Source organism: Meriones unguiculatus, chromosome 3 (genome assembly GCF_030254825.1).
Source record: "Meriones unguiculatus strain TT.TT164.6M chromosome 3, Bangor_MerUng_6.1, whole genome shotgun sequence".
In the NCBI taxonomy this organism is placed as follows: domain Eukaryota; kingdom Metazoa; phylum Chordata; class Mammalia; order Rodentia; family Muridae; genus Meriones; species Meriones unguiculatus.
This window is the reverse complement of record NC_083351.1, coordinates 24,866,486-24,881,591: the sequence shown is the minus strand read 5'-3', so window position 1 is coordinate 24,881,591 and position 15,106 is coordinate 24,866,486. Positions and strand designations below refer to the sequence as shown.

Below are 15,106 nucleotides of genomic sequence, written 5' to 3'. Positions count from 1 at the left end.
TTCTCCCTTCCAGTCTGGGTTTTCCTGTTCACTTTTGAGTGCTGGGATTACAGACAACCAACACCACACTAGGCTTGGTTTTAAAAAACGAGGTCTCATTATTTAGCCCAGGCTGACCTCAAAATCTCTATGTAGCTCAGGATCACCTTAAACTCCAGATCCTGTTCACTCTTGAGTGCTGGGATTACAGAGTGTCACCATGCTTGACTTAGCATTCTGACTTTAGTACCCACCACTACAGATTTTTAGACCAAACAGAACAAAATAAAACAAATCCAAACCCCAAACCCCAAAAAATAAAACAAAAAACTAGAACGTATCAGTTACTGCAATTAAAATTGCTTCAACGACTAAATAATAACAAAAAAATTAAGCCAACTATGGATAGGTGGGAAAAAAATGACTAGTCTTACTTTGCTGCCCAAGCTGCTCCCAAACTCACTATGTAGCCCAGGTTGGCCTTAAAGTTACAAGAGCCATTTTGCCTCCGCTGCATAAGTGCTAAGCTTACAGGTTTCAGCCCACCACACTCAGCTTATGTTTTTTCCTTAGTGGTCAGTTTGACTAGGTTATTAGTTGTTATTCGTTCAACCAAACATGAATATAGATCTTGCTGATGAGTTTTTATAGATGTAATAAAAGTTCCTAATTAGATGACTGAACATAGGGGCATTATCTAGGATAATGTGGATGCACCTGATTCAGTTAGTTGAGAGGTCTAAAAATCGAGGTTGAGGCTTCTCCAAGAAAGAAGGAAAGAAGAATTTCCATGTACAGACTACCTTAGACTGTGCCTGAGACTTCTCCTCTAGTTACCTTCTCTGAGGAGTTCAGAGTGGCTTTAATGCATTTGTACAGACAAAGCTCCGACCAGTCTGGTTGAGCTCTTGATATACCTTCTCTACAGGGTTATAGTTTATTAATATATATTAAGGCTTACAGTTTATTTGCAAGAATAATTTCTTTAAAAATCTAGTCGTTGCTGGTCTATTTATTTCTAATCAGTTCCATGTGCCAATAACTATACCCAAGTCGTTGCTTTTCTGGACAGGGCTTTAAGCCTACTTTAAAAATGTTTTGAACTTAATCCTTGGAATATGTTCCTTCCTCTCCATCCCACATTAGACCATCACCATCTCTTACCTGAACTAGTGATTGAAAAGCCCCTTACTGGCTTCTCAGATTAGCTTTTTCTCCTCTATCTATTCTCGAGACTGCTGCCAGAGGTCTCTTTCTGGAAAACAAATATGATCACATCACTACCTTTCTTAAGAACCTGTGAAGTCTCCCTAGTGACAGGTTTAAATTTCCTTTTTATTTCATTAACTCCTGTTTTTATTGCTTATTTGTCTTGTCTCTTTGTGTTTAATTTTCTAACATTTTTAGATAAAATGCTCAGGTTCTTTTGTTCTAACAGGTCATTAAATTTTTAAATTTTCTCTAAGCATTGCTTAAATCAGCCATACCAGTTTTGATACATATTATTAATTATCATGCTGTTCAAAATTCAAATTTCCTTTGTGATTTCTTTGACCAATGGGTTATTTAGAAATGTTTTCTTAATAATTTTGAAAGCCAAACTTTCAAGTTTTGGTAGAACTATAACAGCAATTTAGTCCAAATTTCCTCATCTTTTCCTTCAATATTGTAACAGATCAACAACAACAACAAAAAATATTAAGAAAAGTAAAACTAGGTGATTATAAAAGAAATCCAGAAAACACCAAATTGTAAGTAAATATGGCCCTGAGTTAAACCTATATGAGAAGTCATATCTGAACACTGTATAATGATAAGAAATGTAAGGACATCTGCAGGAAAACAGTACATTTTCATTCCCAGAAAGAAACAGTTCTACCTCAAAGGTCATGTCTGGAACTGGGATGGAACTGGGACTCTCAGATGGAAACTGAGACAGGACACATAAAAATCTGTCACCAACTGGGCAGTAACACACAGGTCTTTAATCCCAGTGCTAGAGAGGCAGAGGTAGGTGGATATCTGTGAGTTTGAGGCCTGCCTGGTCTACAGAGGAAGCTCCAGGACAGCCAAAGCTACACAGAGAAACCCTGTCTCGAAAAACGTAAGTAAGTAAGTAAATAAATAAATAAACAAACAAATAAATGTCATCAGGGTATTTGGAGAGTAGTTTAAAACTAATAGAGTCAGAAGTACTCTATCTTTCTAAAAGTGAAGCAATTTAAGATTTTGGTAATTTATTTTGAAATAATTTCAACTGGGTAGGAAAATTATAAACTAAGAGCAACCCAGGGAACTCACAGCTGGTAGTTTGTTGTATTTAAATCACTAAAGTTACTGGAAAACATGGGAGATGAGGATGTATTTTTAAGAATGGATCCATCTACCCTTTTGGATGGAGTCTTTAAGTAAAGTAAGCTGGAAATTTATCTTACTCCTTATATGCAACCAACGTTCCTCCTACCATCTTCTACCAGTGGTTCTGGAGAATATACCTCATTCAAATATAAGCTACAAAAAGAAAGTAAGCATCCATAAAAAGATAGCGTATAAAAGCATAAAGCTAGACATTGGGGTACATCTTATAATCCCAGCACTTGACACTTGAAAGGCTGAAGCAGGAGGATAGAGAGTTGGCAAACAACTTGGGCCATACTATACAGTGAGACTCTGCCTTCTAAAAAAAAAAATAATAACCAAGAATTGATACATTATATCTAACCAACTAAACAGACAATATAACAAAGCAGGTAAAAATTAAAACTTTACTTTAAAACATAAATTTAAAAATTCTTAGGGGTGAAACTGTATTCAATTTCTTTTTCTTTTCTTTCTTGTGTTGATTTTTTTTTTCCTTCTTGGAGACAGGGTCTCACCATGTAGCCTTGGCTAGCCTGGAACTCACTGTGTAGACTATGCTGGCCATGAACTCATAGAGATTTACCTTCTCCTCATCCCTAGTTCTAGTACTAAATGCATACACTACCAAGATCCACTAGAAAGACCTTAATGAAATCACGGAAAGATCTAAGAGCAAATACTTTAGAACTCCAGGAAGAGGGCTGGTGAGATGGCTCAGCAAGTAAAGTTGATTACCATCAAGCCTGATGACCTGAGTTCTACCTCCAGGACCCACATGGTAGAAGGAAAACCAATTCCCACATGTTCTCCTCTGACCATCAAATATGCCATGACATGTACTTATACAGATACATCCATATACACACAAAGTAAGATGTTAAAAATAAAACCAACAACAACCCTCCCAGAAAAAACAAATAAACAAAAAACCTTAAGGCATACCTAACTAATTAATATAATAAACACATACCACGAAAGGTACAATAAGAAATATACTACGTGAACATTAAAATTCTTTTTCATTTCGTTTTTTGAGATAAGGGTTCACTAGGTAGTACAGGATGGTTTAGAACTTATTCTGCAAGTTCTGCTTTAGAATTTTCAGTAGTCCTCCTGCCCCAGCCACCTGAGTGCTAGGATTAAAGGTGTGCAACACCCGCAGGCAGTAGGTAATTTGTATCTGGTTGAGCAGTCCTTTAGGAACCAAGCTACCTGTAATACGTAGAGATTTAAATCTTACTCAGACAAACCTTTCTGGAAGAAACAGCTTAAGGATGAACTGGAATTAACAAAGAGGCCAAACTCCAGTGAAGAGGCTGGTAGCTAGCACTAACATATTCACTAACGGCAAACGTAAGATGCAAACAAATGTACACACATACAACAAAATGGAAACAACTATTATATGCTGCAAGACTATTACATACAAATAAGAGAAAATATAAGAAGCAGAATAAACTCAACAATTGTACCACTTATGTAATAGGTAATGATTCAAAGTTAAAAGAAAAGTTGAAAAAAATTTAGGCAAAATTGGGGCTAGTAAAATGGCTGGTTCAACAGGTGAAGGCACTTGCTGGCAAACCGGGGAACAGGAGGCAGAGGAAGGAAGATCTTTGTAAGTTCAAGGCTAACCTGGTCTACATAGCAAGTTCTAGGCCAGCCAGAGGGAACTATCTATACTCTATCTCAAAAACAAACAAACAAACAACAAGGAAAAAAAAAACAGAAGAAAGGAGGAGGAAAAGGCCTTTCTGGTATTACAAACATCACTTTAAGAGCACATAACAGAGCTGGGCATTTTGACCTGTAATTATAGCACCTGAGAATTAGACTCAGAATCAAGAGTTCAAGGCCAACCTGAGTTCCATGAAACACTGTCTCAAATAAATAAATAAATAAACAAACAAACAAACAAACAAACAAAAGTCCCAAACAAACCACAGAATACACACCTTTTAAAAATTGAAAAGATAAGCTGGGCATTGTGGCACACACTTTTAGTCCCAGCACTTGGGAGGCAGAGGCAGGTAGATCTCTGTGAGTTCAAGGCCAGCCTGGTCTACAGATTGAGCTTCAGGAAAGCCACAAAGAAACCCTGTTTCAAAAAACAAAACAAAATAACTGGGGATTGAGTCTTAATACTACAAAACAAAAACAAAAAGACTTCCTACATTCTCATTAACAACATATTGAAACTAGAAAATTTTTAGCAAAATGAGAAAACAGATCTTAACTTAAAAAGTTAAGAAGACTCCTGAAGGAATAAAAACATTAATTAAAAATTTAAAAATCTCTCTAACAATATGGATTATAAATAAAGGCTGCAGTTCCTAGAAAATTATGTAATGAAAACACTACAATCCAGAGACTGTGCAGGAAAGGTCAGTGATCAGAAAATTCATAATTTTTTAATATTTTTACTAATGAGGAAAAAAAATGAATGTTACTAATTAGTTTCAAAAGGGAGGAAAACTTTAATTCAGCTAGTTGAAGAAGAAAAACCTTATAATATGAAAGAAAAATTATAGAAAGCAAAGCCAGAAGAACTAAAATAAATAAACCAAAATTACTTCTGCTGGGGAAAAAAAAAATCAGGGCTTCCGGAGAGATAGCTCAGTAGTTAATGGAGGCTCTTGCAGAGGTCTAGACTTTATTCCTAGCATCTGCATGGAGGGAGGCTCATAACCATCTGTCACTCCAGTCCAAGGGGATCCTACACCCTCTTCTAACCTTCAAGTAGAGCACAGACATACATGCAGGCAAACCAGCAAACAAAAAACAAAAAAACACCCATATACTTAAAATAATAAAATGAATAAATATAAACAATACAAAAACAGTTGACTAATCAATAGCCACTAATCAACTGAGAAGGGACAAAGCACAAATATACAAAAACAGGAAATAGGGAAATCAGAGAAATAGAAAAAGGTTGAAATAGTAAAAACTGTTTATGGCTTTTGGCTCTCACCACTTTGGCAGTGGGGGTGTGTGAGCCCAAGCTGCAGCTTGTAATAATTTGTAATAAAAAGATCCTCATGTGTATTGCAATGGAAAAAAAACTGTTTTATAAAATTCTATACATTAAATAAAATAAGGGTAAAATAAAAATTTTATAGTAAATAATGAGACTTATGAAAATAATTATAGACGGCCTGAATATTGATCTTTTAAATTATTTAATTAAAATTTTAAAATGACTTATTTACTTTTATTTTATGTGCATTGGTGTTTTGCCTGTATGTATGTCTGTGTGAGCATGCCAGATCCCCCTGGGACTGGACAGTTGTGAGCTGCCATCTCAGTGCTGGGAATTGAACCTGGGTACTCTAGAAGAGGAAGCAGTGCTTTTAACTGTTGAGCCATATCTCCAGTCTATGGATACTGATTTTTATATAATAAATAGAGGATATTTTAAAAGAACTAGCCACAAAACAAAAAGAAACAAAACAAAGCAGGTCACAAAGTTTTTCAGGGGATTCTATTACATTTTCTAAGAGCTAACAATTTTAGTACTTCTTTAAAATTGTTGCAAATTTTAGAAAATGGAAAACATTTTAAAACTTTAAATGAAATATAATGTTAAAACTGGTGGTGTTGGTGCATGGCTTTAATCCTAGCACTTGGGAGGCAGAGGCAGGTGATCTCAGTGAGTTCAAGGCCAGCCTGTTCTACAGAGTGAGTTGAAGGACAGCCAAAAGCTACACAAAGAAACTCCGTCTCAAAACAAAAACAAAAACTAATAAAATAAAATATGTTAATATCAAAACTTGAAAAAGACTTTCACAGAAAGAGAAGCCACCTTAAAATTAATCTTACTTGGGTATTGTAAGTTAAAAAGTAAAGCATTAAATAAACAGAATCCAGTGTTACATTAAAAGAACCTAAATGCTTTACTGTTTGCAAAAAAGAGAACTGCTGCCATCAGTTGCTCTATAAACACTAAAAAGGCATAAGGCAAAATTTAACATATATTCTCTGCATTTGTGTGTGTGACTGTAGGTGCCTGAAGGGGCCCTAGATTCCTTGGAGATGAAGTTACAGGTGGTTGTGAAACCCTGACAAGGGTGCTGAAAATGGAACAAGAGTCTGCTGAAGAACAAATACATGCTCCTAACCAACGAGCCATCCCTCCAGCCCTTTATGTATATTTTTGATTAAAGTACTTATGAAAATAGAATAACAATGCTCCTTAACAGTAACAGAACGTTCCTAACAATAATAGGAAAAACATGCATGTGTCATAGTACCTATCAGAGAACACTGGAGACATTTCTCCTAAAATGAAGAATAAAAAGAGGATCATAATTGCCATTTGTTACTATCCTATCTAAATTAGCAACATACTCTGACAAGAAAATAACAGAGATAAATCTGGTGTTTTGACTGCTTGTATATCTGTGTGAGGTGCTATATCCCCCGGGACTAGATAGTTGTAAGCTACCATGTGGATGCCGGGAATTGATCCTAGATTCATGTTATAGACCATATGACTGTAACATAGAAAAGTCAAGAAAAACCACTTGAAAAACTCTAAATATGCAATTCAGTAATGCAGAAAGATTAAAAAGTTCCATGTAGATGTTAAAAGTCTTCATATTTATAAGAACCAGTTATGTTAAATATTAAACAAGTACCATTAAATGTTAAAGCTATCTAATAGCAGAAAATACCCAGGAATACCAAGAACGAGTAAGATGTATATGAGGAAAGCCTTAAAACTTTTCTGAAGCAACCAAATAGAAGTAATACAGCGTGATTTTGGATTCAATGCAAGATTTAACACCTTACAGAAGTCAAGTAGATGTTAGTAAAAATAGCCTGTTTTCTTACACATTAGATGCAGACACAGTACTCCTAAAGGCTATATCATAAAACAAGTAAGGATGGTCTTAAAGATATGACAATAGCTTTATCACACATTACAACTCATAAATAAGTGATCATTGCATGTGCATGCATGTGTGTGTGTATGCCAACAAGCAAAGTTCTGTGTATGGGAACACAAATCAACAAAAACAAAATAACCACCACCCACCATTCCAAAGATGAAACTACAAATAGCAATTTAATTATGAACCTTAATCAGTAAAGCTTCTTTTGGCAGTGGGTAGCAAAAGATCAGCAAAGACTCATAACTGCTGGAAGTGCCGAGAATAAGTGACTAAGTCCTTGCCCTAAAAGGGACATTCATATTAACTCTCCCCCAATGAAAAGCTCAAGAAATATCATAGAAGAGAGGGTAGAAGAAATTTTATGAGTTTCAGGACAGAAAGGAATACTGCAAAATGCTGACTTCTGGATATGGCATGGCCATTGCATTCACAGCAACCGTGGTACTTATACAAGATCAAGTAAGTCACAAAACTTATGAAGCCCTACCTCTAGTTTCGGAACAACTGGCAGCTGAAGGCTGCTGACAGAGGAAGAGTAATTTTTCCCTCTGGGGCATGCCTGGCTCCAGTGAATGGCCCCATACTCTTGCACACTAAAACTGAAAACATGATCTAACTGAAAACATGAAGTTGTTTTAAAGAGTGGGGGGTGTGAAGATGGGAGGGAAATGGAGTGTCAGGGGAATGGAGGTAGGAAATGAGGAGAGAATACAGTCAAAATATGTTTTATACATGTGTGAAATTCTCAAACATAAAATAAATTTAAAAAGAAAGAAAAAAGAATGAAATATATAAACCAACAGTTTATCAAGGTGTATGGCTAGCCCTATCAAGGCCCTGGGCTCCATTCTCAGTATCTAAAAATAACAATAAATGTTAAAGTAAAAAAGAATGAATCACAAGTAATCTTTAAATAAGTAAATAACTGTTTGTTTTTGTTTTGAGTCAGGCACAGAAAGCAGATCATGCCTAAAAATCTACAACTAGAAGACCAAGACTGGAGTACAAGGGCAGCTTGGACCACACAGTGAGTTTTTGACTAGGCTGAACCACACATAAGAACCTGTTTCCAGAAATATAAGACAAATAAAGCAACAACAAATAGCAAATTTAATTGGCAAAAATCTAAGAGTTTGATGACATACATAAGGAAACAAGTATTCTGACCATTAGATAGCAAACATTTACAACCTTTAAAGAGAGAAATCTGAAAATACTGATTTTTTTTTCAAGACAGGATTTCTCTATGTAGCCATGGCTGTCTTGGAACTTACTCTACAGCCCAGGCTGGCCTCGAACTCAGAGATCCACTTGCCTCTGATTCCTGAGTGCTGGGATTATAGGCACTCAGTGTGCCACTAATGCTCTTAACTTCTGAGCCATCTCTCCAGCCCCCGAAAATATTATTTTTTAAAATTTTTCTTACATTAAAAAAATGACATTGCTAATGAATAAGAAACATTCCAATTTTCAGTGGTGTATATAGAAGGACAAAATAACATCCTGTGACTTAAGAGCTCAAAGGTGGTGGCACACACCATTAATCCCAGCACTCAGGAAGCAGAGTCTGACGGATCATTTTGAGTTCAAGGCTAGCATGGTCTACAGAGTGAGTTCCAGGACAGCCAAAACAACACAGAGAAACCCCAAAATAACCAAAACAAAATAAGAACGTGACTTAAAATATTTACACAGAGAAAAAAATATAGATAGATTAACAAAGGTATAAAAATCCTGACAAAATGAATAATGGCTACACAATATGGCAATTCAACATTTTATTCTCTTATACATAAGCGTGAAAATATTTGCAGGAAAGCACCTTAAAATGAGAATGTAATTAGTAACATATTAACCACAACAGGAATGCCTGGCTGAGGTCACTATGACCAACACATTTCTCTTAATGATGTAAATTTTATAATAAAATGCTGACTTAAGAGTGAAAAGAATAAAAGTGAATTATTTGTAAGATAAAATTCTCAAATGATCATACAAGGGCTTTTACACATTTTCATGTGTCTGCTTCAAGTTTAGTAGCATTCTCAGTCTCTGCATAAAGAATTTATAAATGAAACATAATAAAAATATTAAGGTTTTATTAAGCTGTCTCATACACACAGATATCCAGGTATTACTTTAAGACACTAGTATATATAAGTTTATAAATAAAACCACACATACATGCCATATAGAAATCGACTATCCAATTCAGAATATGGTTTTAGTTCCCTTACCATCAATATTTAGCATCATTTTCCACATGGCAGGCCGAACAGACTGATGGAATCCAAACCATACTTCCCTGCCCCCTCCCAGAGGGTGGTCATATCCTTCTGGAGCTGAGAAAAAGGAACGCCCCACAGGTGTGTATCTACAAAAATTAGAATGGCATGTTCAATCCTTTCCTTCTAATCCTAATACTTAAATCTGCAGGACAGGGGACACTAGAGCAAAAACAATTCATTTACTATAATGATACTTATAATTACAAATACACATGTAAGCAAAAAGCTATTCTAAATGAAGAAATTCATCAGCATTCATCTCTGAAATTGTCTATTTTCAGAATCTGTTAGTTTACAAAGCAATATATTTTATTTATTTTATTTTTATTATTATTATCATCACTATTATTATTAAGACAGAGTCTCACTGTGTTGCTCTCTGCAGCATAGAACTTACAATGTAAACCCGCCTGACCACAAACTCAGAGATCTGCCTGCTTCTGCTTCCCAAGTGCTGGGCTTTAAAAGTGTATGCTGCCTCATTTGTCCCTTAAAATACTTTTGGTTTTCGAGACAGGGTTTCTCTGTGTAGCCTTGGCTGTCCTGAACTTGCTCTGTAGACCAGGCTGGCCTCGAACTCATAGAAATCCACTTGCCTCTGCCTCCCTGCATGTGCCACCACCGCCTGGCTAAAATAAGAACATTGCAACTTTAAAATGTTAAAGAGTCGGTTATTTCTACAAATATGTTTCAAGATAGCCACACTAATTGTTTCAAAGATATATATCTGACATACTTAAATCCAGAAACATGAACTGCCATTGTGATTTTACAAAATAGTAACTCTCCTTTTTTCCCATGCAGGAGTCTGAATGCAGGAACTCAAGTATGCTGGACAAATACTCCAACCCTTAACTCTATCTCTAGCTCAAGAGTAGCAATTTCAACACAATCTGACACTTTCATATAAAATATGAAGTCATGGGCTGGATAGATGGCTCAGAGGTTAAGAGCTCTTCCAGAGGTCCTGAGTTCAATTCCCAGAAACCACACGGTGTCTCACAACCATCTACAATGAGATCTGGTGCCCTCTTCTGGCACACAGGTCTACATGCAGACACAACATTGTATATATGATAAATAAATAATTTTAAAAAATATGAAGTAACTTTTAAAACAAGGTGACTTAATTCATAATATATCTGAAAATGTCAGTTATTCGTGACGTATAGGTCCTAAGAAAAAGGGTTAGAAATTTCTAGCTACTAGTGATATATATTTCACACGTTATTAATGTATGAATGAAATAATGAAAAACATACAGCATATACAGGTTAACCAGGAAGGCCTATCTATACTAGTCACTCTTTCCTATTTAAAGGTCTAAAGAGGCAAGAGAGCCAGAACCACCTACTTCATGGAAGGGAGATGTCGGAGCACCACATCAACGGCATGGACCGGGTTAGTGCTGATTGGCTTGTCTAATTCCAGTGGCTCAGGCAAAGTCCGTCCCGTCAGTACTTCATGTAGTAGGTGCCAACTCACTCGAGATACAAATTTGACTGACACCTTGAAAGGTCGATCTTTCCCACCTTCCCCAGGTAACGTAACATCTAAATCTACCTGTTGATGAGACAAGACCCAAGTATAAAATGTTGAAAAAGATAAATGTAATTATTTAAAATTTAACTTATAAAAAGATAACAGGAAAAATTTTTAAAAATCTTAGTGTCAAATTAAGAAAATGACATTGCCAAAGTTGGTTCATATTCATATTCATATTCATATTCATAGGAGGCTTCCTCTTTTCTGAGGAGACAGGGAGGTGTAGAGGAATTTTAATCCAGCAACATGGCTATTCTGGCTGGAATACAGACATGCCCTTAACACACACTTTTAATCCCAAACAATAAAGGTAAAATTAGTTTGCAGAAGGAAGCACCCATGTTTAAAAGTGATGTCTAATTGAGAGGCTAATAAAGTGATGAGTCTGAGAAAGGTTTGACAGAATGAGTCAGAATAGAATATACCCCACTCATAGAAGAAAAGAGAAAAGAGGAGAGGAACAGTTTTACTGGGACAGTTGTAGAGACAAGTTGCAGAGAGAGAGAGAGAGAGAGAGAGAGAGAGAGAGAGAGAAACAAGCTAAACACAGGCGAAGACAGAACAAGCCAGAAAATGAGAAGAAACCAGAAGATTAGAACAGACTGCTAGAGTTAGTTTGAGGTCAAGCAGAACAAATCAGTCAGAAAGGCATGACTCAAGAAAGAAAAACAGACAGCAACGCCGAGGATGCAGAAAGCAGATCCCTTGCATGGAGACAGCTCAACAAACCAGCTTAAGAAGGACAGATTGTTCATCAGACGACAGACTAAAAACCTTGATGCTGAAATGCACATTTGCCGAAGGACAGATGATCAGCACCACAGTTATAAAGGATCATCACTTCAAGGGATCTTCATAAGGATATTCGGACTGTTAAGTTTACGGGATGGATAATTGTTTCTGTTGAAATAGTTGGATTGTGTACAATTTTTAGCTTAAACAGAAAGGGGGAAGATGCAGAGAAATTTTAGTCCAGCAACATAGCTACTCTGGCTAGAATACAGATGTGCCCTTATCACACACCTTTAATCCCAAACAATGAAGGTAAAGTTAGTTTATAGAAGGAAGCACCCATGTTTGAAAGCAATGTCTAATTGAGGGGCAAACAATGTGACGAATCAGAGAAAGAGTTGACAGAATAGGATATGCCCAACATACACAAGAACAGAGAGGAAACTTAGAGCAGCACAGAGAGGTGGGGGTGTACCAGGAGGGTTTTACAGAGACAGGTTGAAAAGCGAACAAGTTAGACACAGGTGAAGACAGATGAGACAGAGAAAGAGAAGGAGCCAGAAGATTAGAACAGATTGCTAGAGTTAGTTTGAGGTCAAGCAGAGCAATTCAGTCAGAAGTGAGAGAAGCTAGTTTGAATCAGTCAGCTTGGAGAGGTGTTTGAGCCAGAACAGCTCAGTTGAACCAGCCAGCCAGAGTTCAGAAAGAGCTAGAAAGTCTCAGCAGTAAGTCTCAGAGGCTAAAAATATTCTAGGCCTAGATAAGATTGCGCAGAGGCTAGAAACTTCCAGGACTAGGCCTAGGCTAGCAGACAGAAGCAGTAAGCCTCAGAAATAACAACTGCATCAGGAGAATAAAAGATTTTATTCTTATTTTAGGCAACAATATATGTTAAATTATTATTACTGAACATAATATATGCAGCCTAACTGTGAATGGGTTAGAAAAAAGTAAGCATGTATGTTTCTTTATTTCAATATACTTACAGCTATAATGAAAGAGCAAAAGAATAAGAAAAAAAATGTAAAAATTAGTGCAGCAAATGTTAAGGACATTAGTGAATCTGAGTAAAGAGTATATCAGTTTTCTGCATTATTCTTGAAGCTTTTTTGTAACCTGAAATTACTTCAACAGAAGTTTTTTTTTTAAGATTTATTTATTTACTATGTATACAGATCTCATTCTATATAGTTGTGAGCCACCATGTGGTTGCTGGGAATTGAACTAGGGACCTTTGGAAGAGCAGCCAGTGCTCTTAACCTCTGAGCCATCTCTCCAGCCCACAGAAGTTTTAAAAAGATCATTAATACAGATAATTTAAAATGGTAGTAAGATCATTTAAAAGGAGATAGAGGTGCTGGGGAGATGGCTCAGCAGGTAAGAGCACTTGTTCTTAAGGAGCCAGGTTTGGTTCCTAGCAGCCTCAAGGCTGCATATAACTAGCTGTAACTCCAATCACAAAGGATCTGATGCCCTTTTCTGGCTTCCTCAAGCTCTGCACAAACATGGTGCACAGACGTACATGCAGGCAAAATGCTCAGAAAAAATAAGAATAGTAAATTACATAACATAAGAATAAGTAAATTTAAGAAAAGAATAAAATACGGGAAATATAGCACAAGCATAGCTTTAGAATAAAGAAACACATCTTACCCCAGTAGTTGCTACAGGAAGTGGATTGGCTGTGTAAAGGCTTCTTTTTCCATCATAAACTGGTCTACGGTCTCCAAATATAGTCACTTTAAAATGTTGAACCATTGAATCAACTACTTCTCTAAGAAAGGGGAAAAAATACATGCAAATAATCCTCTGCAAGATGAAACACAGAATTATTAGCTGAAATAGTTCCTGGCACTGTTTGATGACCTCAAAATAAGATTTGCTTTCAGAACCATAGCTTAAAATAGCAGAAAGATTGATTGCTGGCAAAGGATGACACATATTTCCCAGACAAAAGGAAGAATGAATCCAATAAATTAATCATTCTGGGATACTGTTGACCAGAAAACTACTATTGGCATTTGACTCAAAATCCCTTTCATCTTCTCAACATCCCTCCCCAACTGTTTAAGTTTCTTTCTCAGAAAGTAAAATGTTTTTTGCATTGTGTTAAAATACATCTTATCTATGTCTCTGTTTAGAACAATCAGTCTATTATATCATAATTATATTCCTTATTCCTACAGTGAGTTTCCTGAGAGCAACAAACACATCTATATTCCTTATGTTCCTCACTCTTACAGCACTGCCTAGTCAGTGAGGTGCTGTGAAATGTCCAGCTGGGGAGGTGGCTCAGTGGTAGAACATTTGTCTAGCATGCACCAAACCCTATGTTCACTTCCCAGAATCACAAAAAGACAACTCTATTTTCACTCAGCAAACATTATGATCCCTAGATATAATCAAATGGAAAGGCATTAAAGACGTCAATTTACAAAATTATAGCCTATACAGAATTATTTCAAATACCTCCAAATCATTTTATTCACAAATGCTTAAAGACAGTGAAGTGTTTACACATTTTCTTTTTTTTGTCTACACAATTTCAATACATCATAATGAGAGTACATTGCACAGTACTAGTATGATTTAAAGTAAAGTCAAAAGACTAAAATCCATCCCAGGCAAGCGAGGAGGAAAGGGAGAGAAGGAAATCAGCATTTTCCAGAACAAAAAAAAGAAGTCAAGCCGACTTGATTCCCAGATAAATTTCCTACATAGAATAAAAATCTCTATTTCCCACCCTGCTTTTCAAATTTCGAGTTTTATTGAAACTGTTTTAAATCAATATCATATCTTTCATATCTAATGTGACACCAAATATTTGATTCATCTATCAACTTTGGGGTTCCACAAATTTCAAAGGCTGCTATTTAAAGTTTCCTTTTGTGACCATTATTACAAAGTTGAATTTTTTTACATACTACTGCCAAATAAATCATACATATTTCATATGTTTGATGTTTTTACTTTTCTTTTTTAACTCAACAACTGTTTTTAATTCCTAGATGCTCAAACTACTCTAAACATCAAAATGGTAGAGGATATTGAAATGGTCAAAATATCTCAGAGATAAAAAACATCCTGCTTTGATATATAAGACATAGTATTTCCTTAATAACTTTTCTAGCATTGAACAACTGCTCTATTTTAGTGACCTTCCAAAACTGAACAGAAAACGTCTAAAGCTGGATTCAACAAATTTATTCCTTGGTTAAATCTGGTTTTACTTTGTTATTACTTCTATTTAATTCGTGGTTCTTCCGTCTTCCTTAATTCCCAATTTTGAAGCCTGGCTGAACT

At 36.0% G+C, this 15,106-nt stretch overlaps 1 protein-coding gene across 3 annotated transcripts in view; it reads right to left on the bottom strand.

Moving 5' to 3' along the window:
* Ago3 (argonaute RISC catalytic component 3) overlaps nt 1-15,106 on the bottom strand; it is a 99,401-nt gene that overhangs the window by 64,316 nt on the left and 19,979 nt on the right. Inside the window, exons 3-5 of one of the 3 annotated variants that reach the window (XM_060379549.1) lie at nt 13,457-13,577; nt 10,881-11,089; nt 9,476-9,612 (exon numbers count right to left, since the gene is read on the bottom strand). In XM_060379549.1, coding sequence (XP_060235532.1) covers nt 9,476-9,612; nt 10,881-11,089; nt 13,457-13,577 — 467 coding nt within the window. Of the gene's footprint in view, nt 1-1,143; nt 1,210-9,475; nt 9,613-10,880; nt 11,090-13,456; nt 13,578-15,106 lie in introns of those variants that run through there. The other 2 variants (XM_060379550.1, XM_060379551.1) reach the window with 2 other exon arrangements.